The sequence below is a fragment of the Platichthys flesus genome, chromosome 13, assembly GCF_949316205.1.
Source record: "Platichthys flesus chromosome 13, fPlaFle2.1, whole genome shotgun sequence".
Classification (NCBI taxonomy): Eukaryota; Metazoa; Chordata; class Actinopteri; order Pleuronectiformes; family Pleuronectidae; genus Platichthys; species Platichthys flesus.
In genome coordinates this window covers 1,063,783-1,088,267 of record NC_084957.1, presented here as the reverse complement: position 1 = coordinate 1,088,267, position 24,485 = coordinate 1,063,783, and the positions used below count along the sequence as shown (strand labels likewise).

Genomic DNA, 24,485 nt, shown 5'->3' with positions numbered 1-24,485 from the left:
CGAAATACAACGCCGCAAGACCAAATTTGGTCAAATGGTGGTGTCCATCAGAGGAACACAGTCCTGGAATATATTACCAACACATGTTAGAGACTGTGCCACTTACACCACCTTTAGAAAAAACCTTAAACAGTGGTTAGTAGCAAGCCAGACCTGCTCTCATATGTAACCTTTGGTCATTCTAATTTTTTAACATGGACTCTTGATATGGGGACTTATTTTGTGTGTAAAAGTGTTTTTTTAATCTATTTTGTATACTGGTATGTTGTTTTTATGTTCTTGACTTGCCTTAGGACAACGGATGAAAATTAGCAATTAAGCTAACTCCGGCATATTTATATTGATGCTCTGGCTGACATATTGATTAATGTGCACTGTCCTAATCAAATAAATAAAATAATAATAATAATGAAGAAACAAGCAGTGAAACTCAAAGACTGGAAACTGTTCCTCTGGTTTATGTTGTAATTCACATGAACAGAATATATTAGATATAAAACATGTGACTGACATAGAATCCATGGACGACAGGTCGGGGGGGCACAGATCTGTAACGGCCCCCTCTCTTCTTCTCTGGTCCATGAATCCATCTCAGGCTCCATCACACTGAATCTGCTGCTCTGCTTCCTCGTGCTGCTCTATGACCGAGATTCACCTCCTTCCTGTCTGCAGGGTTCGGTTTAAGTTCAGGTCGAAGTTACAGACCCATCATCGTCGTCCAGATGTCCATTTGAATGTCCTCCATCCCGATGCCATTAAAGACAGTGACCATGGAGCCAACATGGCTGCCACTGGGCTGTGCGTAGGTTTAGTACTACAGCTGAGAAGCTACACCACCGCTCTGTTCTTTATTGAGAGCTTTAGGTGTGGACACTAGTGCACACTCACACACACACTCACACACACACACACACACACACACAGACAAACACACTAAATAATGTTTGTGCAAAGAAGATAAATGACAAAAAATCAGATGATGAAGAGATGAACTAGAGTCAGCTACAACAGGCTGTTATAGTGCAATATCTACACACACACACACACACTCACACACACACATTCTGATCTCAGTGGCGACCCCCGCGCTGACCTCCTCGACCCTTGCCATGGAGGATCTGATCCCATCTCTGCACAGAAACACAGGAACAGGAGTCAATGGCAGGAGGCAACGTGACCATGGTGCAAATACAGTACAACTCTGTGTGTGTGTGTGTGTGTGTGTGTGTGTGTGTGTGTTTGTTCTGGATGTGAATCTCACCTTGATCTTCTTGCTCATTTTGTCCTTCCACCTCTGAGCGATGGAGCTGTCAATCAGAAGCAGCCTGCGACCACACAGACGGAGGTTCAGAGGAGACGGATTTTCATCCCAGTAGAAAAATGACATTATGCTTATTTAGCTCTTTTTAGGTTATCACTGCCACAGGGTTAACGTTAGCTGGAGAATATCAAACCTGGACGTCTCCTCGTTCTCATAGCCCATAATGAGGTACTCCTCCCCAGGAGTCAGAGGAGGACACAGGCAGGAGGACGAGTAGTAGAGCGTCTGCGTCTCTCTGGGAATGTTGACCAAGGAAGACTTGAGCACCTCCATCACCTCCACCACCGCTGTGGGCTCCAGACCCCGATTCCTCACCTCCCGCACCCTGGCCCTGATAACTGAAGGAGAGTCGGCAGCGTGCAGACACACAAGGGACTCTTCAAAATAAAATCCTCAGCTCCTGCATGTGACACAGCACAGACGATAATTCAGGCTCTAAATGTTGAACCTGGAAAACGACTCACCGTAGTTGTAGTTGTTCCTCAGGTAGGTTTTCAAAACCATTCTGACGGTTTTACATTTGCAGCGATCTGCAGCAAAACACAGAAAACTGTTGGTGAGCTGTGACTCAGTCCCCCCCCCCCCCCCCCCCGGAGGACGAGGTCATCGCAGCCACAGAGACTCAGTGGAGACCGGGGAGCTGGTCAGTCAAAGTGGGTCACACTTTCAGAACTGATTCAAACTATTCAAGCTGGGGTAACAGGAAGTGAGGAGCTGGTGCGACTGGGACCCACGACAAACTCACATGAAGGAAACCTGCTGCCAGTTAGTTGTGATTAGTGTTTTTTACAAGTTAAAAGCTCTTCATCAACCACGAGCTACCAACAGGATGAAGGACAGGGAGACGGACAGGCTACCTCTGTTCGGTCCTCTGCAGTGGAGGTTGTTGGAGTCCATTGGGAAGTCTGGACTGGATTCTGAGGACCAAACACAAAGGATCAGATGTTTAACGAACTGGTTTCTGGACTTAATGGGTTTTCAGATGCACAAAAACATTTGAGTGAGAAATAAACGGTTTCCAAAGACCGACTCGAGACGATGAGAAGGTCAAAGGTCAGACCTCACCTGGATTACACCTGGCTGGGTCCTGGTAGTACGGATCTGCAGAGACACAGAGAAGATCAGTGACGCCACAGAAAACACATCCTCTGGTTTCATACACTTTTCATACTGTGCATTCTTCTGGAAACAGGGAACAAAGAACAAGTCTGCTGCTCGAGCGCGAGCCGGTCCGGAGAGGCTCCTCCTCCTGGACGCAGCAGGAACCAAGCGGCTCGGTCCGAGTCGTTGTTCACGTTGAGATACAGTCGGACGTCAAAACAACACAACAAGAAGAAGAATGGAAGAGGAGCTCTGTGTTTTCTTCTTCTTCGACTTCCTCCCTGGTTTGGAACAATGACTGTGAATAAAGATGGATTCCATGACAGCTACCACAGGGAAACCATAACATTTGTCTGGCCCCCTGGTGGCCGGCTGCAGTACAGGTAGTACTCATCCATGTTAGCAGATTGGACATGGACAGAACCCCAAAAAACACAACATGAAAATAAATGGCAAAGCTGGTTTCTGTCATTCCAGGTAGTTGTTTATCTCACTGTGCATCAGTTTGGTTTTAAGCAGTTATTTGATGATATAAAAACAGGATGAGGCGTCATGATTGACAGCTGAGACTGACTCCTGATTGGTTGGGCTGGTCTGTGGGTGGGGCTTCGATACCACGGTTCCACCCTCTCTGAGGACGTCACCAGTGACAGATGGCAGAGCCTTATGGGAGAAAACGTGTTGTCCATCTGTTTCTATATAAAGTCCACAGTACTCTTCATGTTCAGTCACCGATTGTCTGGTACACAGTCGCTCTTACATGACTTTTGTAAAGTAGCTGTACTTGACCTCTGTTTACAGTCCGATCACATTTAAACTTCAGGTGTAAACAAGGAGTTATTTACATTCACTCCACTTTGTGACATGAAACAACTCCTCGAGGCTCAGAGAGACTTCCCTGGCTCTGTCCTGCTCCGACGAGACGGCTGCTGAGCTGAACCGTGGCTGCTGCAGATTTATGTTCCAACAGGAGACAAATGTCTTAAAGCAACATTCAGTCTGGAGTCCTGCTGAAAATCACAGGAACGGCTTCAACCATCCACCCTGACCGAACCTCAGCGAGTCAACAAATCACACCGAGGGAAAATCCCCAAACCCACTGAGCCCAGTCGAGCTCGGGCGGCTCGCAGAAATGTACGTGGGTGTGTCGTTATGGAGGTCGAGAGGATTCTGACGAGGCGTTTACTTTCTCTAACAGGACTCGCTGGTGCAGGCTCTGCTTAAAGAAGCAGAGGACAGTGAGGGTTTCATTGAGGGTAAGCGAGTGGGAGGAGGTATCAAGGAGCTCTTTGAGAAAGTGGCTGGAAGTGAAGTCGGAGGGGAAATGAGTCAGGCTATCTGTTGGACAGGAAACAAGCTGAGAGGAGAAACATGATGGAAAACACTGAGTGAGCAGAGGAACTGTTTCCTGAAGCTCTGGGTTCTGCTGCCAGAGAAATGAAACCAAACGCTTTGAGAGGAGAGAGAAGAATCTAATTGAATCACTGAATTAAAATAAACCATAATTCACTTTTTAATAGGGATGTTGTAATTTCATGTTGTTTGTATTTTGTATTTGTATGTTTATCATTGATATCAAACACTTCATAAATCTTATATGTGGACGAGTCAATTTAAAACATTGTTGATGTGAATCTAAAAGCTGCCCTCACCTGGCCCCTCGGCCTTCACGATGGCCTCCGGTGAGATGCAGACGCCGCGGTCGTACAGCGGCAGCTCGCTGCAGGCCAGGCTGTCGGGCCAGCTGTGGTTGTACCGCTTCATCACCGGCTCGCAGCCGGACTTGGCGCGCTCGCACACCGCCTTACAGGGTTTGATGGGCTCGTGCTGGAAGTCGATGGTGCAGATGGGAGCGTACATGGCGCACAGGAAGAAGAGCAGGTCCGGACTGCAGCCAGTCCCTGAACACAGGTGGGAGGAAGGCAACATCAGTTTGAGTCCCACTCAACTCCTTCTACAAGGAAACAGAAACTATAATTATACTTGAGTTGAGGTTTTGAGAATGTTTTTCCATTTCTGGACATGTTGGTGGAAACACTGTCTGTGGGCAGCGGTTAACGTTAGAGACTCGGCCTGTGGGGGAGACGCCCGTCAGCTCCCATCATGCATTGCTCACTGAAGCATATCATGGAGTTGTAAAGGGAAAGAATAATTCCGGATGCCCGCTGGTTCTGGAAGTTAAAGTCTTGTTCGTTTTCCCACAGACGGAGTTTCACGACAGTCTGAAGAACGTGAAACTCTCAGAGACTCATTGATACAAAAGATTAACGACTGTCTGAGAAAATATCTGCTTCTTCCAAACTCTGAATCCTGTGGACGTCACTTCTGTCTGAAGCTTCATGGACTCAACATTTAACTTTAAGCAACAATAAAGAGGTTTTCAGACATGACCACCGAGATTGTCCAGGTCAGACTTATTTCTAAATCTTCATCTTCTTCCTCAGCTCCCTGATCTGTGTGGGGCGGTGTGGCCTAGGGGGTAGAGTGTTCGTTCTCCAACAAGAAGGTTGCAGGTTCAAACCCCACTCTTCCCCATCTGCATGCCGAAGTGTCCTTGGCAAGATACTGAACCCCTAAATGGCCCCTCATGAATGTTGAGTGTACTAATTTTAAGTCGCTTTGGACAAAAGCGTCAGCTTATTGACGTGTAATGTAATCGACGGTGCGTTCAGGGACCTTCCTCACACAGGACGTATGATGACTGCTGCTTCACACCGGACCAGAAAGAGCTCAGACCAGATTTTAGTTTGTTCTCCAGTGGACCACTGAGGTTTGGCTGCTCAGCTTCTCAGTGAAGTCACAGAAATGTTCTGAACTTGTGACCGGAGGCTGCCTCCTGCTTTCTGGCCTGCACATCTTTCATTAGAACATTTTTCTGGTTAAAGCTTTTTGCTTTTCCACTTTCTCTCTCCGCTTCTCCGACCTCAGCCGAGCTCAGCGTTCAGCCAAGAACCGAGTCGGCATCACGGTAGAAGCCGATGAGCTTCTTAGATGTGGTTCTACTTTACAGGATCAGTGGAGCGCATAACTTCACCAACAGTTTAAATTAAATCAAGCTGCAACTAATTTCACCCACTCATAGAAATCAGTCCTTTAAAGACGTCTGAGTTTTCATCAAGATCCATGAATTTATTCTTGTGGAAATCTGTGAAAACCTCAGAAAACAGGTTTCCAGCTGAACATTGGAGATAAACTCTGGTTTTTAATAACTCCTGAGTCTTTTTAACTGATCTCAGTTCAGCTTCACTCTTCAACTGCAGCTGGTTGTGACTCTCAGTCAGTTTTCCTCACAGGAGACGGAACCCACTCACCAGAGTGACACAGAAGAAATTCACTGGACACAAGGAACTGTGCAATATTACTCTCCACAGACGTCAGGATGAAGAAAATGAAACTGGAGACCTTCTTACAGTAAGAAGAACAAGACTTGACCGTTGAGATAATGGACGTGGAGCAGCAGAGTTTCAGCAGCGTTATTAGCTCAACTTATCAGAAACACACAGAGGTGCTGAGATTCAGAATCGGCAGGAATGTAGAGACTTGGCAGAGAAAACACCCAGAACTGATCTGATCCAAGTTTCCAGCTATTACGTAAAAAATACAGAAACATAACTGGAATTATTCTGCTTCATGCAAATGTTCTGTGAACACTTTAATCCAGAAAACCCACAGAAGTACATTCATGCTTTATCTCTCAAATCTCAGAGTATCAAAATAAAACGACATGGTCAACAGAAAGAGGGAAGAAGAGGAAAATGTTTTTATAATTTGGATCAACTTTGGGGCCTGTGTGTGTGTGTGTGTATGTGTGTGTGTGTGTGTGTGTGTCTCTAATGATCAGCTGCCTCAGTCGAGTTGATTTGATTTGATTCCCTTCTGGACTGAATGAAGTCATAAACCAGGTCTGGCAGCCGAGGAGCCGAGCGGCTCGTCCGTGATGATCAACACAGTGAAAAGCACTTTTCTTTGTGAGTCTAGTTTTTCTCGGTCGGCGTCGGTTCATTTGTCGGTCGCTCCACTTTCCTTCAGATGAATTAACTCAACTGATCCTGGATGAACTGAAATTTGGTTCATTCGTGGTTCCCAGAGGATGAATCCTCCTGGCTCTGGTTAATTCAGACTGGTTTTCTCTAGTTCCAGCACCACTGACAAGTTGCAGACTTTGATAGCTTCACAAAACATTTTAGATTGACAGTATGATGAGATAATACAGAAACCTTGGTCTTTGGTGCTGATGTTAGCGTGCTAGTGTTAGCATGCTCTCGATGAATATGGGGAAGATACCGAATGTGCTAAACATAATCATGTTAGCATGGTCAGTAATGCTATGGTGGAGCCAGTTAGCCACGAGCATTGCTAATAGCTAGAGATGTTTTATTGAGTTCAGGGAAAAAGTTAAAGATCGTTTTCTAGTGAAGGAGAAACTTTCTTCCAGCCTCGGCCTCTGCTGCTGAGTGGAATCGGCTCTGATAACATTTTCCTTTCCAGACGTTGTTCTGCCAGGAGAGTTCCAGCTCTGTGGTCGTGGATGTAACTGTCGAGTCCAGAGGACAAAACCATAAATGTTCAGACACGTAAATCAGAGATGAAGAAAAGTTGAACATGAATCTGGAGTCAAGAGGAAAATCTAGGTCGTAAATGATTTGGCCACTTGTTCTTCTTTTTGCTGGAGGAGGAGATGATGAAGATGAATTATGACTCAGTGATACAGCTGTTAGCTCTGCTCAGGCTTTAAGGTTTTTCCGTAAGAATTATCACCAGTCATAAATCACTCTTTTCTTGGGCTTGTTACCATAAATAGATCTGCAGATAATTAAATATGAAATCACTGATTCAGGTTTTTTTGTCCTTCTTCCTCATCACTACATCATGTGGAAACTTTTTGAAACGTGGAACAGTCCAGCCTGTTTAACATGGAAACCCCCCCAGAGCCGAGGATCCTGTGACCCCGGTGACCCGCGGCGTGGAGCTGACCTTAGGTGCGAGCAGCTCCAGGGGCAGCGGAGGAAACGAAACCACCTCACTCTGTTATTTCAGTGGTTTCAGGAACAAGAGAGTTGTTCTTGGACATTTGTGACATTCAGTCAATCTTCTGCAATGAATGTCCCGTGATGTCTCCACAGCTCAGAGGAAACGCTGCAGGGCTGGAGGCCACTTTACGGAAAGTAACACTCGAATACACTTATCCACACTAAGTACTTTAAACTATACACTCAGACTTATCCACACTAAGTACTTTAAACTATACACTCAGACTTATCCACACTAAGTACTTTAAACTATAACGAGAGCAGTCCTGGAAACGACTTGTATGTATATACATGCTCTCATGTGAACCCCGCATTACAGGCACGCAGAAATGGTCAGTAAAAACTTTATGGATTATTTGAGGCTTTGTTCACATCGATGTTTTCATTTCAAAAAGGATCTCTGAGTTATGATCTCTGTCCACAGCTGAAAACACATGTCACATGATTCAGTGGCTGCAAAACTAAGGAGTCGATGTTTAACTGTGCTAATTTACCCAAATTAATTCAGATGGAGTTTTATTAATATTCATCAGTATTTTAACACCTGTGCTAAACAAACCCTGAAGCTTTTTCTAGCAAACTGGAACAAATTCCTGGGAAATTCCGAGATGTCAGCTCCTGACCGCAGAGCGACCTCGCTCGTGTTCTGAGTCTTTACGATCCGTTGCTGGTTGATTATGTAATAAAACTTGTAAATAAATATTAAGGACAGAACAGCCGGAGTTTGTAGGAGTTGGTATTTTCAACATCTTCCTTTAACTAGTTTTATAAATGACGGAAACCTTTTGGAGCAAACTCCCGACTCCACCAGCCAATGTTTTCTTTCCTCTTCTTGAATAATGTAATCAGAGCGAGGTTCTCACAGAATGTTTCCATGCTCGCTGAGTGAAGTGATGGTTGAAGTTTCCTGTGGCTCGGTCGGACCAGATCCAGAGATTTGATCCAGAGGTGCGGTGGAGCACGCCCACCTCTCGTCAGGGGGATTTACCACATACCTACTCAGAAACAGTCTCGGTGCAGATGTGGCAGCCGTGCTCCAGTCGCTCATGTTCAGAAGTGACTGGTTCAAATGAGAACTGGATCAAACATCCTCGTAAATCTATCGATGTTAACAACGTCTCATACACAAGTTTATTATAAAGGCTAAAAAATATTATTTTCTTTGGGCCACAACAGCACTTTCATTCAACCATAAATGAGACGGCTTGATTTCATGTCTCTTTACTTAGATGCTGCAGATCCGTTATAACTGATTCACTTAAGGAGAATTAACATCTGCATTTGATTACAAATCAAACAAACTCAAATCAAATGAAACACTCAACAACAAATGTTGTTGGATCTACAGATTATTCTTGTAAATCACAGCGTAACCTCATGACTGCTGAGCGAGTTCAAGTCAAATGAATCTGAAGTTATGTGGTTTTGAATTTGTCTGGAGGAGATTAGAGTTACGTTTGTTTCTCTCAGCAGTGAAAGATATTTGATTTTATTCTCTGCAGCAAACACAACTCAAGCTGAGGTTCTGAAACCTGAGCTCGAGTCTGAATAATTCAGAGCATCACGATGAACAAAGACGTCCTCATGAAAACTGGGGCCTGGTTTGTTCTGGTTATTATTCAGAGGAACAGAGGAACCATCCCTGAAACTACAGTAAATATACATATTCATACTTTCTCTATTCAAATCAGCTCTTTTTATTGAACCAATTCCGTTCACGTTTGAAGAAGAGCATCAGAATCACTGAGTGTTTGATGCAGAAGCTGAATTAGGAATAGAATTGGTTCAATAACAAGAGCTAATTTGAATAGAGAAAGTATGAATATGTATATTTACTGTATCAGCCCACTGATGTCATCATAGAGTTTCTCCCTCTTCTTATTACTGATCGTTGATATTTAAAGCTCCCCCTGTTTCTCCTCTTCTTTCTGTCTCAGTTTCATTTCCTTCGTCTCTTTCTTTCAAGAGAAGCAGGGATTCCAGTCGTCTGATGATCTCATGATCGTTTTGATTCATGGTTTGGTTTGTAAATCATCTCAAACATGTGGAATCACAGTCGCATGACATTTTTACATTTCTCAATATTCTGTTTATAATTTTAGGAAACAGAGAAATGCAGCAAAACATGAAATCTGAGAAGATGCAACATTGGAATATTAAGAATCTTTTACTAATTTATAATAATTATTGAAACAGTTGCTGATTCATTTAGATTTTTAAATCACTCAATCAAATTTAAAACTTATATGTTTTTGGTGTCATTTATATACTCATGGTTGTCTTAATCAATGTGGAAGAGGCAGTTTAATAACTTCATTAGATAATTAACAAAGAACACTTTCACACATTTATATTTAGGAAACTCAAACCAACTAATTCCGTGCTTAAAAAAATACTTATTTATACTTTTTACTTAGGCTACTTATTCTGAATGATTTATCGATCCAGAGTTTGATGATAATTTTACATTTAGCAGATTAAACGTCACATTTGTGTCTTTAAACATAAAGAAAACCACCAGGATTCAGGAAAACATTTTGATTGATGATTGAGATTATTTGACAGATAAAACATTATGAACTGTAAAGTTAAATAAAAACAATAAATTAAGATACGTTTATTTATACCAAATATATACCACTGAAATAGATAAATATAATAATATATATATATAAATAATATAATCTGTCAGTTAATTCCAGAGTCCATTAGAGGCTTGATGAGCGGTGTAATTAAAGTGGTCACTCACCCAGCAGCCCCTCGAACTGCTCGATGGCCAGTACCGCGTTGTCCTGGGTGCTGTGGTGGAGGTGGTTCGGCATCTTCGTCATGTTCCAGGGCATCGACCGGCACAGCGGGATTCGAACCGACTCACAGGACGCGGCGCGGACCGCAGCCGGCCACAGAGCACACGAGGCGGCCAGCAGAGCCACGGAGAGTCCCGGGGAGAACATGACGGAGCTCCGGTCTCAGATAGATCCAACCGGGAGTCTGAGAGAGAGACTTTAACATGGGGGGGGGGGGGGGGGGGGGGGGGGGGAGAGAGAGAGAGAGAGAGAGAGAGAGAGAGAGAGAGAGAGAGAGAGACTATAACATGGGGGGAGGGGGGGGGAGAGAGAGAGAGAGAGAGACTGACTTTAATGGCTTTCTTATTCACACTTTCACCTCCTCCTTCTTTCCCTTATTCTCTCCCTCTATCACTCCGTCTCTCCTCCTCCTTCTCTCCTCTTCCTTCCCCTCTATCCTTTCCTCACTCCTTCTCTCCTCCCCCACGCTCCTCCTCTCTCCCTCCTTCTCCTTCTCATCCTTCCTTCAGATAGATTCCTTTTAGATGAAAAGTCAACAGAGGTAAACCTGCCAGAATCTCACAGATGTGTGTTTCATTACATCTCATGAAATCACATTCACACAACACAGTTACAGTTACTACAAGTAAGTACTCGAGTAGTATCAGTACTTTGCATTTTGGGATATTGTGACAAGTTATTGATATAAACAAAAGAAAATGGATTCTGTCCTCATTGGGAGATGTTGTTTTTTCTCTTCAATGTTATAAAGTTTTGTTATTTGTAACTTTTTAAATAAAGTTGAACGTCTTCCTCCTTCGTCCAGAGACGAAGACAAAACATCCCAGAGACAAACGCTGACAACTTCCTGACGACAGTCAGCTGCTTCTTCAACGTCAGATGTCTTGTCGCTTGCTGGAGCCATGTCAATCAATCATCAATCATCAATCATCAATCATCAATCATCAATCATTAATCATCAATCATCAATCATCAATCATCAATCATTAATCATCAATCATCAATCATCAATCATCAATCATCAATCATTAATCATCAATCAATCAATCATCAATCAATCACAATTTATTGGTCTCACAGATGTTAACAAGGATCAACTTCCTCTGTTCTTAACTCAACAAGAGTCAAACTGCAGAGAAACTTAGTGATCAGTGAATCAGCTCAGTCCCATGTGAGGATCCTCTCCAGGACACAAGTCCAACAGATGCTGATGGAACTGAACACATCAACACAACAACACATCAACACAACAACAGGATTCACTACATGACAAGAACCAGTTCATCTGGTTGCTGCATAAACACAATGAATCCTGGGATATGTTGTTCACATGCAGGAGAGCATCTGATTCTACAGCGTCAGGCGAAGGCTCCTGATTGGTCCACACGATGAAGTTCACCCGCTGAATGACATTAAACTGGAGACTACATCTCCCAGCATGCCCTGCAGGGAGTCTCGCTACACGGGCATGGACGAGCGAGCTAACGCTAACCAGGCTCCACCAGCCCGGTTAGCTCACGAGCTAACGCTATCCCGGGCTCGGGGGGGCTGGTAACTAAGACAGGGTAAAAATGGGCTGTTTTAAATGATCCTTGTGGTTTTTTGACCAAAACATGTCACAGACATTTCATTAAGACCCCAAGGAGCCATATCAACTGTGGTGAAATGGAAATAATATGTCCCCTTTAAACAAAATGAACACATTGTCAAATCACTCCAGTTCAACCAGTGAACAAAGGTGTGAACCAATCAGTGAGCTGACAGGTCCTGATGTCACCGGTTCTCTGGCAGATGTTGACCTCTGACCCTGGCGAGCTTGTTGCATTAGCAGCTCTGTTATTGGTCCATTGTAGCTGAATGTGACACTGCAAAAAGCAACTGTGTGTGTCTGTGTGTGTGTGTGTGTGTGTGTGTGTGACAGCAGTAATGTTTGTCAGATGTTGTAGGGCCTTCCCATGTTATGGTTGAGTTCCAGCCAACACACACACACACGCACGCACACACACACACACATACACACACACACACACACATACAGTGGGTTTTCTGACTCATGGATCAACATGCAGAAAACTGAGTCAGCACTTTCTCCTCCATCCCTCCTTTCTTTCGTTCTCTCCATTCTCATGATTTAATCGCTGTGAGTGTGTTTGTGTTTCTGACGAAAAAAACTCTTGGCAGGAAAATCTTCTTGTCACACGCCAAACACATGTGCTCGCAAACACGCACACACACTTGCAAGCACACACACATGCACCCAGGCAGACACGCACACACACATACACAAACATACCTTTTTACTTCATTTCTGGGGAACAGAATATAAATTTACCATCATCCACTGTCTAACGAACCCTCACTCACACCATCACCTGAACTGACCTCTGACCAGTTCCAGTCAGTGTGAAGACTCTGTGGTCCAGGTCGTTGTGTCTTCACAAAGTGAACGTACGTAAACAACTGAAACAGACACACAACAAGGTCCAGCTGACTGACCCACTTCACAACACAACCTGTTAACCTTAACTTAGTTATGACTCCCCCCCTACTCCCTGACCCGGCTCAACCAGTACCAGCCTGACTCTCTGGTTTCTGTGGGACCTCGTTGTGTTTGGTGGTTTTTATCTCACATGTTTGAATCTTTTTGAAAAATTTATTTTGAAAAGTAACATAAATCTCTACAGACTCTCTTATTCTCCATCTCCTTGTTTCCTTCCTTCTCCTCGTCTCTCCCAGAGCAACAAATAAACTTCTCCGGAAACCTGACCCCCCCCCCCCCCTCTCTCTCGCTCTCTTTCTCTCTCCCCCCCATCCCTCTCTCTCTCTCTCTGTGTGGAAATATTCGTGGAAACTGCCAGAATCTTTTCCAACATAAATAAGAGTCCAGCTGTACACACACACACACACCCATACACACACACACACACACACACACACACACACACATACACACACACACACACGCACACACACATACACTCTCGTTAATTAACAGAATTCATCATGTGAGATGATCTTTAATCAGCTGCAGTTTGGTCACCACCTGATTAAATCAGGGGTGTGGCTCCATCTAGTGGAAGGAACATGAACAACATCAGCTAACAATAATCCCAGTCATGCTTTGTCTCACTAAACCTTTAGAAGTTTCACACAGACGACAATGCAATTCTAAATTAAACATTTGAAATGAATATTGTGTTCAATGTGTGTAAACTGTTAATAATTGTTGGCTGCTTCTTTAACCCTTTCTACACAATGAGGTAAAGGTTCACACATTCCTCCAGCTCTGCACCTGTCGTCTGTTTCACAAAAAAGACTTCATGGATTTCTCCTGAAGCTGCTGGAAGGATGTGGTGCGGGTCAGGACTCATTGAGTTCTGGTGGGGATCTGGATCAGAGGGTTGTGTATGTGGGGGTGGATGTGTCACCGACTGACTGACGGACAGGAGGCAGGCTTCATGTTACACAGCAGCAGTGTGTCTCCTCCAGCAGAGTCGCTCCAGTTCACAGTTCAGCCTCTCACCTGAGGAACAGACGACACAACTGGACCTGTTCTGGACCCGGTTCTGTCGGTGGCTGAGTCTTTATCTTTAACCAGGACTGGACTGGATCTCCTCGCCGCTCTGGTTTCTGGTGTTTAAACTGGACGAACTGTCCTCAGCTGAACCAGAGTCGGACCAGAACTGATCATCTGAACAGGTTTTTATCCAGAGAACTGATTATGAATTGACCAAAACCTCTATCAAGAGAAAAAGTTTGATTATATGAGTGAAATACTATAAACTCTTCTTTATGTGACACTTAAAACATTTTATAAATCTGAGGTGTTAAACCTCCACACTGTGTTTACATAATGCATAAGTATTATATTAATATATATATATATGTATATATTGTACTCTTGCTAAATTGCTATTGATGAAAAGGATATTGCAATAATCGCAGATATTTGCTAATCATTATCTTTCTCATTTAAATATTTGACTGCTTGTCAATCATAAAAACATACTTTGACCTGTATGCTTTTGTTGCTTGATATGTTATGAATTCAAACATCCAGTTTCTCTTTTACTGGTGTTTTTGAAAATGACTTTCTGACCATGTGATTCCTGCAGTGAATCTTCCTCCTGTCATGAACATGTTCAGCTTGGTTCCAGTTTGAAGGTAAAACCTGAGGATCAGGACTCAGAACAGTGAAGTGACAAACAAGCCCAACGGAAACTTATCAAATATCAATTATAATTATTTATAACTCGTTCATGCTTTGGGACAATTCTTAAATCGGAACTGAAGAAGCAAACTGTAGGACATTTCTGATCAACATACATTTAGATTTGTGCTGTGATTTAGATGTTGGTGTCTGTTTGATGCCTGAGTGATGGAGGGACTTTCCTCCTTCAGTCTCTTCTGCTTCACGTCACCTCAACAGACTCTGATCCAGGCAGATATTTGTCATGTAATGACCACTTGTTGCTGCAGGGGGCGCTGGTGTCGCTGCTCAGCAGAGGGTACATAGTGTTGCTTCCACCTTTCAGGTTCGATCCAGTCCTGCGTGGTCATGCAGTCCCTGACTGAGGAGATCCAGAGCTTCTCTCGGACGCGGCTGAGGAAGCAGTGCACACGCGTGACGTCACTGAGCGGCCGCCGCATCATCGAGACCTGGAAGGGTTCGACCATCACTGTGGTGGAAGACCCCGCCCCCCCAGAGAAGATGCTGGGGTACGTCCCGGACACGTCCTGGGACCTGCAGGTTGGAATCGTCAAACCCTACCTGCTACTGGGTGAGTGATGGGGACCCGTGAAGGAACTACTGGGAGAATGGAAACCATCAATCATGACGTCTCCCTTTTTATATCTTCAAATAACTCATTCAAGCCAAACTGATCCGAAACAATTGAACAATAATAGTCAAATGTCTATTTAAGGGCTACTTACATTCTTAAGTTTGGTCCATGTCTCATCTGCTAACATGGAGGAGGAGCATTTATGACCTATACTGCAGCCAGCCACCAGGTGGCGATCAGAATGATTTGTAAAGTCAAAAACCATCATGCTGGTAACACCGGCTAAATTAGTAAAAACACTATGTGGGTGTAAAATATATGGATCAGACCAACTGTGAGTCTCAGAAGTGTCAGAGTGTCCTGTTACACAGTTCAGATGTGTCCACCCCCGTCCTGCTCCGTCCTGGAGGTCACCTTCAGTCCACCCTCCGCTCAGTGTGAGGGACACATGACCCCAGCAGGACGTGGGGGGGGACACGGGGGACGTGACCCGTCAGACCTCAGTGGTTCAGGGGCAACAGCAACCACTGCGTTCAACACCAAGGACAGAGTCTCATAGACAAATACTGACAGTGTGTGTGTGTGTGTCTGTGTGTGTGTCTCTCTCTGTGTGTGTGTGTGTGTGTGGGTGTGTGTGTGTAGGTTCACAGGATGCTGCACATGACTTTGGAACTCTGAGAAAACACAAGGTGAGATCTTCTGAAGTAAAACATTACAATAAAGCTTCCTTCTGAATTAAAATGTTTAAACATGAGTTAGCAAATTAGCAGAACTATTTATTTTGCTCCTCTAAAACCAGCCACAACAACAATGAATCAAAGACAACACACTAAATAACACACAAAGATGACGAGGCCCTGACAGCTTGGTCTTCAGCCTCATATGAGGAGCATCTGAAAGATCTGAGGCTGAGCTGCTGAGTCCAAGAGCTCAAGTGAACATGTGTGTGTCTGTTCAGCTGCTTCACTGTGGACACACGGAAATTCAATTTCTGATGAAATATTAAAATAATAACAAGATAAAAGTGAAATAAGGTCATAACTCTCTGTGACTGTCAGACTCCTGTTTGTCTGGGGTCCTGATTTAATAACTGTTTATCAATCTGTGATCATCAAGAGCCTGCCCCTCCTCCTCGTCCTGCTCCTCCTCCTCCCCCTCCTCCTTCTCCTGCTCCTGCTCCTCCTCCCCCTCCTCCTGCTCCTCCTCCTCCTCCTCCTCCTCCTCCTCCTCCTCCTCCTCCTCCTCCTCCTCCAGGTGTCTCACATCCTGAACGTGGCCTTCGGCGTGGAGAACATCTTCCCCGACCTGTTCATCTATAAGACCGTCAGTATTCTGGATCTCCCTGACGCTGACCTGCTGACTCACATCCAGGAGTGTTGTGACTTCATCCAGCAGGCTCGCTCAGAGGTAGCGTCGCTGACATCACCACAAACATTCACTTCTTCTCATTTAATCAATAACACTATTAAAGCTTCAGTCTCAAACGACAGCAGCTCTTTGTTGAACACTGACAGGAAGTGAAGCATTAACATCTAAATTCGACTCTCATCCTGGAGGTGAGAGTCGCTGCAGCTCAGGTGAAAACACACGAGTGGATTAAGTCAAACAACGAGAATCAATCCCATAATGCAGCGGGGTTAAAGGGAGAAGGTCACAGATCTACAGGTCTTAAAACGACATGACTCTCCTCTCTACCTCCTCCTCCTCCTCCTCCTCGTCTTCCTCCTCCTCTCCTCCTCTCCTCCTCTCCTCCCCTCCTCGTCTGTTTCTAAATAATAGATTTGTAGTTTTGTTCATGTTTTATTAAGCTGCACACAGATCAGATCTCAGTGTCATACAAGCTTTTAGTAACGAAGGCCTGGGACTCACCTTAACATGACACCCCCTAACACACACAAACACACACACACACGAACACACACACACACACACACACACACGCACACACACACACACACACACACACACAAACACAAACACACACAAACACACACACATACACACATTAGGGGTGTATGATTACAGGAAGTGTGTGTGTTCATTATAATATGGTTCTTGTGTGTGTGTGGAAATTCCAGCCTTGATAATCAAACCGATGCTTTTACTTTGAAATGCAGGGTCATATTACCCAGCAGGCCATCTGGCTACTGATGACTATCAGTTATCAGCATCATGTGACTGAGGTCATAAACACAGGGCAGGTTTATAATGTGTTTATAATGTGTTTATAATGTGTTTATATTGTCTTTATGATGCACATGATAAACATCTGGCTCAGTTTTAGAAGTTTTAAAGTTTCTCATATTTTCAGGGATTCTTTTCAGAATTGCTCCAAATAATAGATCAAAACCAAAATGAGGAATTAACGTCATGTTTCTGTTTTTTATCTTCCAAAAGTTAACTACGAGAATCACATGCTCTAAACCGAGGAAGAACCGATCAGAATATTCAAAAGAAATATGAGGCTATTTCTTCATTGATAAATCTGAGCCATCAATTATTGGGTCAGCTTCAAACCCAAGTAGATTATCAATGCTGACTAATCTCTTTTCAGAATCCAGATGTAACTGAACTTTCAGCCTGTTTAGCCTGAATGGATCAGATATTGTCCACATGTTCGAATCCTAAACTCTGTGTCTGAATCTGTGAGAATGTGTCTCAGTGGAACCTGTGACGTTCTGGGGAAGCTCCTGTTTCCTGTTCTAACCCCGATGAGCAGGTTGACGTCAGTTCGATTCCCGCTCAGTGAACTCTGAGCTGCAGCAGAACGAGGCTGTAACGAGACGCTCGTCAGGATCTGACAACAAACAAACAAACATCTGTTGAGTTAAATGATTCTTCAGTTGAGATCAACAGGAAGTTCTCTGTTCTGTTGCTCTGCAGCGTCCTCTGGTGTTCACACAGAAATACTGCAATACAGCTTCAGATCCTACTCTCCAGAGCACATTAAAACTACATTATTCTGAATGTTCTAAAATGTAAAAACAAGAGAAAGATATGCTCAGAAGCTCATTTTAACATTATAATATATTCGATATTAAGATTAATGCAATATGCTGGTCACAGAACTACACAACTTCCTCGTGTGTATACGTGGGTGTGTATTTATTGTTAATATCCAGCCCTGTTCATACACTATATGCAGTATATACACATATAATGTATATATATATAATGTATATATATATGCTGTGTCTGTTTGACGATTCTGTTGTGTGTTCTAATGTACACTGTATTCAAGACTCAGGGAGACACGCATGATGTGTTATACAGCAGTGCAATGAGAATAAAGGCATTCAATTCTATTCTACTCTCAAATAAGATTAAATATAATTATTTATTCTTAGATTTGATTATTTACAAAGTAACTCAATTGTTATGTTTACATTTTTAATGTGTGTGAATAAGTTTTTCATGATTTTGTTTAAATTCTGATATGAATTATTGTGTTTTTCGGTTGATGTCACAAATAAATAACATTTTAGTTACCAAGTTCAATAACTTATATGTTGTTTATATGTATATAACATATTAAGATAATACAAAATGTTATAATGTTATATATAATGTATAATGTTGTTTGTCCCTCAGAAGGGTGTGGTGCTGGTCCACTGTAACACCGGCGTGTCCCGGGCGCCGTCTGTGGTCGTCGGCTACCTGATGTCATATGACGGCCAGTCCTTCGATGAAGCCCTCTCATTGGTCAAATCGTCTCGGCCTGCCTCCTCCCCCAACCCCGGATTCCTGGAGCAGCTGAGGAGCAACAAGACGCCGGCGGTGAACGGACCCAGACGCTGACGGAAGAACAGAAGATGTTCATCATGGAATGAGTTTAAGAAAAGTAAACTAAGTTCTTAGGATCTTCCAAAGACTAAAAGTAAATTTAAGTAAACAAATTAGAGGAGTTTTTTACAGTGTACATTTCCTGGGTCTGGTTCTGTTTTGGTTTAATAATCTCGATCTAGATTTAGACCTCCAGATTTGTTTGAGTTTTTGTTTAGTGTGTCTTCTCTGTAATTTGGTGAATTCTCGTAGTGATTTCAGTGTTTTGTTAAATCAGAAAGTTGAACGTCTGCATTTCATCTGTTCATTGTTTCAGGGCAAAAACCAGAAAGTTAAAAACCAATAAAGTGTCAGTGACAGAAGTGAAGATGTTTTCTGTACTTTTTTTATTATTTTGGGTACGAAACAACATTTAAAAAGTAAGCTTTATAATAAAACATATCTGTGCATAAAAAATCTCATTACGATAAAGAATTCTGATATTGAGGTTTGTGTGTGTGTGAGTTATTTGAGCGCTGACTTCAGGTCTGTTCCTCCGCCGACATTTGGACGTGTCACAGGAGTAAATGATGAGATCAGTGGGAACAGAGCAGCTTCTACAAACACCTGAGCTTCTCTCACTTTGACATTAAAAAGGTAAATTAGCAGGAAGCTGAAAACCTGATGTAGAGTTCGATTCAACCAGGAACCTCAGAAGAGGGATGCTTATTCTGGATGAAATAATAATCAACTGAAAGTGTCCACACTCGTCTTCAACCTGTGTTAAAGGACAAGAGACCTCAACCCACTCCTGAGAGAGAGAGACACAGAGAGAGAGAGAGAGAGAGAGAGAGAGAGAGAGAGAGAGAGAGAGAGAGAGAGAGAGAGAGAGAGAGAGAGAGAGAGAAAGCATCAGTCTGGGAGCTTCAGCATGTGGCTGAGAGCAGAAGGAAGATGTCTCTCCATCAGGTGTAAAAACACTAAGATCCAGAGTCCTTTGTCTCCTTCCTCCTCCTCCTCCTCCTCTTCATCCTCCTCCTCCTCCTCCTCTTCATCCTCCTCCTCCTCCTGTGGCTCCTGCTGGCGATGGGCTCCTTCTGCACGGCTCTGGACAGGAAGACGGCGGTGGTGACAGTGACGCCACGTGAGGAGTCAACAGTTCAGACAGAGACAGGTCAGGAGGACAGAGAACTCAACATGATGGGTTCAGCTCAGTTTGTTTTCTGATGTTGTCATTCATGCTCTTATTGTTGTTATTATTGTGTTTGATCATGTAATGTGTAACCATCAACTAATTCTGTTGTAGTTTTGATATTTAATTTTGTATTTAGTCCAGAACAACAATCTGTATCTGAAGTGATGTCCGGTAAAATGAATCAAAATCAAATACTTGGGTCAAACTTTAGACATTTACAAAATAATCTTAAAATCTGAAAGAGTGATTATGGGATGTTGGAACGTCATTATAAAAATAATCACTACAATGATTTATGTTTATTTCATTTCACCTGCTAAGACTAAAGTTGGTCTGTGCTCAGCTTCAGTTTCACACGTGAAGGTTCTGTATCTGCATGACATCACAACGAGTGCAGAGCCAATCACAGCACAATATGCATCTTATCAATAACAATACAAATTTAAGATAACAAATATTTGCATATTTACAGATTCAGGATTTTCGTGAATAAAAAGTAGATTAAATGTTTCAGTTGAAATCAGCTGAGACAGAAACTAGAACTTAGAACTGAATGATTTTTCTAGTTTGTCATAAAACAAGCGAAGCCGTGATTTTTGTTCAGCGTCCGTCTGATGGAGATTTAAAAAACAAACACGTCTCTCAGCTCTGCTCCGGTTTGTCCACTTGCTGCTCAAAAGCCTTTTGAAAAACAAAGGGGCTGAATATTAATGAAACACACAGACACACACACACACACACACTCCTCCAGTCGCCTACGCGGTCATCTTTAATTGTCTCTTCAGTGTCGATGCTGATTATGAAGAACCATTAAACAGTTAGTTGGTCCACCGGCCAATCAGACGGCCTGTATGTTGTCATGAGGGTTTGTTTACGAGCACGAGAGCTGCGGTGCTGCACAACATGGAGACACATGGACAGTGAGACACTAACACACTCATGAACACAATTTGAATGTGTCTCATCTCCTTCTCAGCTTTTTGATTATTTCTTTGACGTCTGTCTTCATTCTGTCCAAACTCCAGGTTTTGGTTTCACTCGTCTGTTTGATGATCAGAACGTCTGCTCTGTTCTCGACTGTTCAGCCTTTAATGGTGTTTTATTTCTTCTGTATTCTATAATAGATCAGGGTCTAAGTCTCTTCTGCTCTAAAAGAAGCAGTTGAAACCAAATCAAAAAAAGTCTTAATTATCAACTGTACCTTTATAGACCAAACATAAACAAGACGTAACGTAGTTCTGTTTATAAAACAAATTTATCATCTGATCATATTTATTGGAATCTTTTCAAAACATGAAAAATAGAAGTAAAATCTACAAGTTAAATACTTGGAGCAGTTTTCCATGTCCTGGTCTCGATCCGGCTCAGTTTCTGCTCAGAGCGATTTCATTTCCCCTTTTCAAGCTTCATCTAATTTTAGGCCTGACGTCTTTTGCAGTTTTTTTTTTTTTTTTTTGGGGGGGGGGGGGCAGTTTGTGAAGGAACAGCCTCAGAGGAGTAGGAGGAGTGAAACGACTCAGCAGGTTGTGTTCAGAGGAACAATAATCACTTTTATTTGCAGAAACTTTCCTTTAACTCACTGTGTTATTGATATGATCACCAGCTGGACACAGAGAAGACAAACCCTCAGGTCCTCGTGCATCCAGGGGGACACAACACACCCGTGTAAACAAGTGTGTTCAAGGAAAAGTGGTTCAAAAAATACGTTGGAAGTTTTAATTTAATCATTCAACCCTCAGACTCATTTCATTATCTCTCACTATCCAGTAATGAAGCCACGATATCACATGTGAAGGCGGCCATCTTGCTCCAATGCTAACAAGGTCACACCCGTAGATGTGCTCAACCAATCAGGAGTCAGTCTCCGCTGTCAATCATCACGTCCCTGCCCATTTTATTTCATTAAATAACAAATTAAAACCAAACTGATCAGAACGGTTGAACTTCAGTGAGATAAGAACGACCTGAAAAGACAAACATCTGTTCAACATCTGTATTAAACTGGAAACCCGTCTGCTGACACGGAGGAGGCGTGGCTTACCTTTTTTTAAAGTCTAACTCGTCCTCTCTCTCCAATAGGTGACACTTTGCAGCCAATCAAATCAGTGATCTGGCTGCAGCACCCAATCAGGAGCAGGTGCAGCATAGAGGGGCGTGTCCGTGGACCTGCCAATCACGGCACTGTGAAGACCGGGTAAGAGACTTAAGAGTCAAAACTTCAAACATGAATATTTATGCTGAATCGTGGAATTTAGATTGGAGCTCGTCCTCTGATCAAAATCTACAAAGACATGAGAACAAGTGAACACAACAAGAATCTGTGTGAACCCCTCTGATCCAGGATCTGTGTGAACCCCTCTGATCCAGGGTCTGTGTGAACCCCTCTGATCCAGGGTCTGTGTGAACCCCTCTGATCCAGGGTCTGTGTGAACCCCTCTGATCCAGGGTCTGTGTGAACCCCTCTGATCCAGGATCTGTGTGAACCCCTCTGATCCAGGGTCTGTGTGAACCCCTCTGATCCAGGATCTGTGTGAACCCCTCTGATCCAGGGTCTGTGTGAACCCCTCTGATCCAGGATCTGTGTGAACCCCTCTGATCCAGGGTCTGTGTGAACCCCTCTGATCCAGGGTCTGTGTGAACCCCTCTGATCCAGGATCTGTGTGAACCCCTCTGATCCAGGGTCTGTGTGAACCCCTCTGATCCAGGGTCTGTGTGAACCCCTCTGATCCAGGATCTGTGTGAACCCCTCTGATCCAGGGTCTGTGTGAACCCCTCTGATCCAGGATCTGTGTGAACCCCTCTGATCCAGGGTCTGTGTGAACCCCTCTGATCCAGGATCTGTGTGAACCCCTCTGATCCAGGGTCTGTGTGAACCCCTCTGATCCAGGGTCTGTGTGAACCCCTCTGATCCAGGATCTGTGTGAACCCCTCTGATCCAGGGTCTGTGTGAACCCCTCTGATCCAGGATCCGTGTGAACCCCTCTGATCCAGGATCCGTGTGAACCCCTCTGATCCAGGGTCTGTGTGAACCCCTCCGATCCAGGATCTGTGTGAACCCCTCTGATCCAGGATCCGTGTGAACCCCTCCGATCCAGGATCTGTGTGAACCCCTCTGATCCAGGATCCATGTGAACCCCTCTGATCCAGGATCTGTGTGAACCCCTCCGATCCAGGGTCTGTGTGAACCCCTCCGATCCAGGATCCGTGTGAACCCCTCTGATCCAGGGTCTGTGTGAACCCCTCCGATCCAGGGTCTGTGTGAACCCCTCCGATCCAGGATCTGTGTGAACCCCTCCGATCCAGGGTCTGTGTGAACCCCTCCGATCCAGGATCTGTGTGAAGCCCTCTGATCCAGGATCTGTGTGAACCCCTCTGATCCAGGGTCTGTGTGAACCCCTCTGATCCAGGGTCTGTGTGAACCCCTCCGATCCAGGATCTGTGTGAACCCCTCCGATCCAGGATCCGTGTGAACCCCTCCGATCCAGGATCCGTGTGAACCCCTCTGATCCAGGGTCTGTGTGAACCCCTCCGATCCAGGGTCTGTGTGAACCCCTCTGATCCAGGATCCGTGTGAACCCCTCTGATCCAGGATCTGTGTGAACCCCTCCGATCCAGGGTCTGTGTGAACCCCTCTGATCCAGGATCTGTGTGAACCCCTCCGATCCAGGGTCTGTGTGAACCCCTCTGATCCAGGATCTGTGTGAACCCCTCCGATCCAGGGTCTGTGTGAACCCCTCCGATCCAGGATCTGTGTGAAGCCCTCTGATCCAGGATCTGTGTGAACCCCTCTGATCCAGGGTCTGTGTCTAATGTTCTGTGAGTCATATCTTTAGAAAATAAATTAAAAGTTTCAACATTGATCAGAAACGTCCAGGAACAACATAACAACGATTTTAATTAACATCATTATCCCAACAGGGGCCTCCAGAGGGAGTGTGCGTGTGTGTGTGTGTGTGTCTTTGTGTGAATGTGTATGTGTGTGAGAGGGACACACTGAGTTGTGTCTGAAATCACTCCCTATTCTCCACTTCTCTTTATAGAGATAATTATAAAGAGAACTATACATGAGGTCACTGGTTGATTGGTCACAAAATACAGACGACACACTGACACACACACCCACACACACACACACACACACCCACACACCCACACACACGTCATGCCCCCATGCTTTGTTTACATGGACCTGTTGTGTCCCCCTGGATGCATGAGGACCTGAGGGCTTGTCTTCTCTGTGTCCAGCTGGGGGGAACATCTCAGTTATTGTAGCTTCACATCTGGAATCAAACGTAACCACAAACACAAACACGTGTGTTGTCTTCTTGTTTCTGTTCAAAGTGACTCGTCCCATGTCTTCTTGTAGGAGGACAGGGTAACCACAGATGATGAGTGTGTGTGTGTGTGTGTGTGTGTTAGGTCAGTCTGCCCTGCTCTGTGTGTGTATGTGTGTAATAGTCTGAATAATTCATGGGAAACAAATGA

The 24,485-nt window shown here is 44.0% G+C and overlaps 2 protein-coding genes across 2 annotated transcripts; one reads left to right on the top strand and one right to left on the bottom strand.

Moving 5' to 3' along the window:
* Positions 1 to 435: 435 nt before the first annotated feature.
* Positions 436 to 10,455, bottom strand: frzb (frizzled related protein). Its single transcript, XM_062402247.1, has 8 exons — positions 10,202 to 10,455; positions 4,075 to 4,323; positions 2,387 to 2,422; positions 2,179 to 2,238; positions 1,786 to 1,851; positions 1,455 to 1,659; positions 1,262 to 1,325; positions 436 to 1,130 (listed from the first exon to the last, which is right to left on the bottom strand). Exons 1-8 carry the CDS (start codon positions 10,404 to 10,406, stop codon positions 1,071 to 1,073), a joined length of 945 nt encoding a protein of 314 aa, XP_062258231.1. The 5' UTR covers positions 10,407 to 10,455; the 3' UTR covers positions 436 to 1,070.
* Positions 10,456 to 14,817: 4,362 nt separating this feature from the next.
* On the top strand, positions 14,818 to 19,094 carry dusp19a (dual specificity phosphatase 19a). Its single transcript, XM_062402261.1, has 4 exons — positions 14,818 to 15,040; positions 15,686 to 15,732; positions 16,298 to 16,450; positions 18,635 to 19,094. The coding sequence occupies exons 1-4, from the start codon at positions 14,818 to 14,820 to the stop codon at positions 18,839 to 18,841; spliced, it is 630 nt and encodes a 209-aa protein (XP_062258245.1). The 3' UTR covers positions 18,842 to 19,094.
* Positions 19,095 to 24,485: the final 5,391 nt, after the last annotated feature.

Bases quoted from the DNA above. Each gene is read 5' to 3' on its own strand.
- frzb (XM_062402247.1), bottom strand. From the start codon at position 10,406: ATGTTCTCCCCGGGACTCTCCGTGGCTCTGCTGGCCGCCTCGTGTGCT. The intron at 2,423-4,074 runs GTGAGGGCAGCT...GTGTCTCTGCAG, and splicing joins CGTGAAGGCCGAGGGGCCAG to ATCCGTACTACCAGGACCCA. The intron at 1,660-1,785 runs GTGAGTCGTTTT...ACTCTCCTTCAG, and splicing joins GAGGAACAACTACAACTACG to TTATCAGGGCCAGGGTGCGG.
- dusp19a (XM_062402261.1), top strand. From the start codon at position 14,818: ATGCAGTCCCTGACTGAGGAGATCCAGAGCTTCTCTCGGACGCGGCTG. The intron at 15,041-15,685 runs GTGAGTGATGGG...GTGTGTGTGTAG, and splicing joins CAAACCCTACCTGCTACTGG to GTTCACAGGATGCTGCACAT. The intron at 16,451-18,634 runs GTAGCGTCGCTG...TTTGTCCCTCAG, and splicing joins TCCAGCAGGCTCGCTCAGAG to AAGGGTGTGGTGCTGGTCCA.